Here is a 5245-nt window from a genome sequence, read left to right as displayed (position 1 = left end):
TAAACACCTCAACAGAAATAATAATAAACAACAGAAACAGAAAAAAATAATAAATAATCAAAGAAAATAACTTATTCCAGTCACTTATAATACAGTTAGTGTGTTTTTTCTGCCTTGCAATATTTACATACATCCGCCTACATATATACATATATTCCTACGTCTGCGCGCACGTGTGTGTATGTGCGCGTGCATGTGTGTGTGTGTGTGTGTGTGTGTGTGTGTGTGTGTGTGTGTGTGTGTGTGTGTGTGTGTGTGTGTGTGTGCGTGTAGCTGCGTGTTAGTGAGTAACGCGCGCGGCCTGCGTTCGTCTGCGCATCTTTAAGAACAGCTCCAGCACGTAATTGAGCAGAATCTGCACCTTGACGTCATTCACGCCGTGTGCGTAGTGCGTGCCGTCGTAACTACTGACGTCACTCGTCAACTCGACCGTGTTCAGCACCGGCACCTCGAATCTCGCGAGATAGCGCGCGATCTTCTGCGAGAAAGGACCGCAGCGCTCGATGCCCTGCAGTCGACGGTAGGGCAGCGGTTTCAGCAGACCCGGGTGATCGACGGACACCCACAGCAGTTTTGGCCAACCCTGCCCGTGCGTTCGCACCTCGGCGACGACCGGCGTCAGGTATTGTTCGATGACGCGCGCCGCGTTGCAGTGGTCGTGAAAGCCGATGCCGAGTACGAGCAGCGACCCCTTGCGGCGGAGCAAGGAACGAGCCGTTGCGAGAGCGACGTCGGCGGTCGACGTGTTCTGCGCGCTGACGAATTCGACGCCGAAGTGTCTGTCGCTGGCGGCCATCTTGATATTCTGGCAAAAGTCTGTCGAAGGAAGATGGCGGCTGGAAGAGGCGAGATGCATTTTGCCACAAATGGTTCGAGTGAACTGCGCCTGACCTTGGCACTCTGTGGTGATTTCTGAAAATAAAATTAATTATGAGGTTTTAGCGATGGCTTTCCGTGCTAATATGAATCCGGCTACTGCTCTTGCTATGTATGATGACGTCGTATCGACACGATGTCCATCAGAGGATATTGTATTTCGTGGTAGTCTCTGAAAATATCCATTCAGGGCAGTAGCTAGCGGCGGGAGTAAGGGAAGCAGTTGCCCATTCCTATGAAATGTAGATACATAACATAGTCAATAGCAGCGATAGAAAAAAAGAAAGCGCGAAAGAGACAGAGAGAGAGAGAGAGAGAGAGAGAGAGAGAGAGAGAGAGAGAGAGAGAGAGAGAGAGCGATAGAGATAGATAGAGAGAGCGAGAGAGAGATAAAGAGATGGATAGACAGAAAGAAAGAGCGCGCGAAAGAGAGGGAGAGGGAGAGGGAGAGAGAGAGAGAGGAGAGAGAGAGCGCGCGCACGCGAGAGAGAGAGCGAGAGAGAGAAAGAGAAAAAAGAAAGAAAGAAAGAGAGAGAGAGAGAGAGAAAGAAAGGGGGGGGAGAAAGTAGAACGAGAGCGAGGCAGAAAAGAGAGAGATAAAGAGAAAGAGAGAGAGAGAGAGAGAGAGAGAGAGAGAGAGAGAGAAGGAGAAGCGCGTGGACCGTGACACTGATATATACCTGGTGGTGTGTTGACGGCGAGTGATCCCGTCAGCGCGTTGTCTCGCAGGATGATCATCAGAGCCTGATACATCTTCCTCAGCATCGAGTCTCCCATGACGACCAAACGAACGCCGTTGACGCGCAGCAGCGTGCAGGCTTTGCGCGGTGAGAATCTCTGCATCTTACACGTGCTCTCCCGCGGCTGCCAGTACGCGAGCTCGGCCAATATCTCGCGTCTGAGATCGAAACAATTGCCGCTCTCGCATCGGCATTCGGCAGCCGCCATGTTCCTGCAGCGGCCCTCGTGGCAGCACGGGGTCGGTCCATCGGGTTCGCACAGCGCCATGAGATCGGGGTTGACGTCGGTCGTGAGTCCGCGCCCACAGCGGCCGTCGGATCTCTGTATCGCGTCGACGTTCTGGTAGCGTCGGTACTCGCGTCGGTGTTGCGCGGCGGCGGCGACGTCGGCCGCCGTGGCGTTCTCTCCCTTCGGTCGCCACGCTCCGTGGACCATGTCGGCGAGCACGTTCCCGCACGATGACGTCACGAAGTAGCCGCCCTGCTTCACGAAGAACCCCCACTCGTCGGCGGGACCCGTCGCAGCGCCATCTCGCGGCGTAGCGTCGTAGGCGTTGTTTAGCAGTAGCGGACCGCCGTCGGTCACGTGCATGTTTTCCGCGGGCAGGGGCCCGCGCACGAGCGCCATCGACAACAGCGATGATCGGCCGCCATCTTGCGTTTCGTAATCCTGCGGCAGTTCGATCGTCCGTCGCGCGGCGCCACTGTAGTCGGCATCGTATCTCAGGAAGTTCCCGGGATACGCGAGCTCCGCGCGGGAATGCATCGCTGCGGTTCCGATAATGTCTGTAGCATTTTCGAGGAGTTCTGGCGCATGCGTCGTTACCTTTAGTTGCGGGACGCGGTGCTCGGGAAGTTGCGAGCACGCAGAACACGTGGGCCGTGGAGCGAGATTTTGAATCTTGACAGACGATTCGCTCTCGTAAGATACGATGATGAGGACGGCGGTCAGTGCGACCACGATTAACAGGCGGAGGATTAGATGCGGAAACGATGCGCGGTAATCGTCCTTCCTCTAAACAGAAAACAAGAAAAACGTAAGAGTACGAATAACAACACATGCGTACGAACGAACGAACGTACGAACCAACGAACCAACGAACCAACCAACCAACGAATAAATATACGAACAAACGAACAAACGAACGAACAAATAAACGAACAAACAAATGAAAGAACGAACAGATAAACAAACGAACGAACGAACAAATGAACAAACGAACGAATGAATAAACAAACGAACGAACGAACAAATGAACAAACGAACGAACGAACGATAGATAACGAAAGGCAAAATACAGTAAGTTAGGGATTTTAGTGAGTATTGCGCTTCATGTTTTTTACAAAACAACCTATTTTTAACATTATTGTCATGGGCGTATTCGACAAACTAGTATAATACTTTGGATTGCACGCGCGAAACTGACCCATTTTAGACGCTTAAACTTGTAATGATGTATTTTGCTGAAAACAATTAAGTTACCTTTGTCAGTGGATTAGCGTCTGCGATTCATAATAATTATTTATTTAGAGTCAGAAAGTTGAAAGAGTTGAACGTTGTGCGTGTGTAAAACTAGAACCACCTTGACGCATGCGTGCCCTCACATGCCCCAGGTCTGCGCCCGCAGTTGTGACGAGAGTATGACGTCATGGGATGTGTGGCGTATACGCTGTTGGGCCTAAACTTGTGAAAATAACCAATCGTATTTACTACGGCAAGATTCGCTTGAATGGTCTTGATTTACATTTCTACGTCGCTTCACGTGAAAATGCTCTTTGTTAGATTCAGCGGCTACAAAGACCACTTAGTTACGGAAAACATAACCCCATACACCCGGTTAGTACGAGCATGCTATAGCGAGATATAGGCCAGATAAATTACGCTGTTTGTAGTAGATAAATATGAAAGTGGTTGTAGTGTATGCTACTCGCCCCACATCATGCGGGACAAGTTGTGAAAATGAATGCAGCATCTGTAGGCGATAGTTCAGGCATGGGAAAGTGCTGTTGCGCTATCTCATCTCATTGCCCTATATATCACGACCGGCATACGTAAGTAGTAATGTAGAACCGAGTGTTTCGCCTCGCGCGCATACTGCCTAGCGTTCAACTACTAATCAGCGTTCATTTTCTACCTGACCTCACAAACACGTGCCATTATCTTTAAGCAGTATGCACAAACTACTGTTGAAATGTTTTGCTTCCGGCCACATTCCTCGCTGTATGCGCAGGGTGATAGCACACCGACCACACGTGTCACGTGCATGACCACACACGTCGAAAATCGTTCGATTTCGACCGTCGATGACGAATAATATAGATCGCAAGCGTGTATCAATGTGTGCGATCGACCGGACTTCCGGTAAACGCGCGGACTTGACCCGAATTTCCGGACGCTCGAACAATACGAATCGAAAAATATAGCAATCATGTGACATTCGTTATATTTGGAGCAGCGCGTACGGCGAGAATGCCTGCGCGACGGAATCACTAATTTCTATATCTTAAACGTTAGTAAATATAGGGATCAATTTAAGGTGCATCTCTCTATTATAAGGGACTCTCACATTGACATTGAAACCGGGATATATACGCATACTATTTGCTGGCGTTTAGCGTGCCGGCGCTTACGATTCTCGTTTTTTGTTAATGCCAAAAGCACTCATCACAAACACACACAACTGAAACTCCCCCTTAAGCAGCTCTACGTGCGTAGCGAAGCACCGAGGGGCTACACAGATAAAGCTACCACTCGGGTAAACAGGATCAGGCGCTTCTCATAGTCTTTTGAGCATGATTCATGTTTTTTTCTGCCTTTTTGAACGTGGTTTCCTGTTTTTTCTTCTAAATTTTTGACCATGGTTCATTATGTTTCTTTTTTTTTAAACATGGTTTCGGTTTTTCTTTTCTTTTGAACATGATTCATGCTTTTTCATTTATTTTCAACTTGGAGTTCATGTTTTTATCATTGCTTTTGAATATGGTTTCTATGGGTTTATTGTTCTTTGTGGAACTTGGTGCTACTCGCACGAGTGCCCGAGTTACGTGCGTGAAATCATACCTGCAACTTTTATCTAAGATCTTGGAAGTTCGCGCACGAGATCGTGGCAACTTAAAGCAACTAACTAAAGAAAATAACTGTCGTGCAAGAGCCGTTAAAACGAGGCTACATTCCGAATACGACCCCTGCTGTGCCACTCGATGATGCGTGCGCCTTTGCATATAGGTTCGATAGGCTGCGTCAGTAGAAGTCTTGAGAGCACCGCTTATCGTTAATCTGTGCCAGATTCGTGAAAAGAGGCAGCCCAGAAATCTTTTTTTTGCCTTGACCCCCGTGAATACCCACATCTGTACCTGTGCGTGCAAGCACGGCGCAACGGGTCATGCCTATACGTTTTACGCGTAGCCGTAACTATTTTCTTTATGTATGAAAATCGCTGGTATATATTATGAGGATTATATCTCGTTTGGATGGTTATAAAATTGTAAACACAAATGGAGAAGAATGTTGAGAAATATAACGAGAACCTTTGTGCTGTCGTATAGTGTCAACTATTATAGATGTCATGCAGTCAGTATTAGCACAAACGTATCTATACAGTTGTGTTTATTTTGTAGTGTAAACTTTT

The 5245-nt window shown here is 48.3% G+C and overlaps 1 protein-coding gene across 1 annotated transcript; it reads right to left on the bottom strand.

Annotated features, from left to right (window-relative positions):
- Positions 1-213: 213 nt before the first annotated feature.
- On the bottom strand, positions 214-1910 carry LOC106805193. The gene is made up of 2 exons (XM_014806696.1): positions 1557-1910; positions 214-912 (listed from the first exon to the last, which is right to left on the bottom strand). The coding sequence occupies exons 1-2, from the start codon at positions 1882-1884 to the stop codon at positions 281-283; spliced, it is 960 nt and encodes a 319-aa protein (XP_014662182.1). The 5' UTR covers positions 1885-1910; the 3' UTR covers positions 214-280.
- Positions 1911-5245: the final 3335 nt, after the last annotated feature.

This window comes from Priapulus caudatus, unplaced genomic scaffold (assembly GCF_000485595.1).
Source record: "Priapulus caudatus unplaced genomic scaffold, Priapulus_caudatus-5.0.1 Scaffold6, whole genome shotgun sequence".
Taxonomy (NCBI): domain Eukaryota; kingdom Metazoa; phylum Priapulida; class Priapulimorpha; order Priapulimorphida; family Priapulidae; genus Priapulus; species Priapulus caudatus.
This window is presented reverse-complemented; position numbering and strand designations above follow the sequence as displayed.

Excerpts from the sequence above, each read along its gene's own strand:
- LOC106805193 (XM_014806696.1), bottom strand. The coding sequence starts at position 1,884 with ATGGCGCTGTGCGAACCCGATGGACCGACCCCGTGCTGCCACGAGGGC. Across the intron at positions 913-1,556 it reads CGCCGTCAACACACCACCAG|AAATCACCACAGAGTGCCAA; the intron begins GTATATATCAGT and ends TTTTATTTTCAG.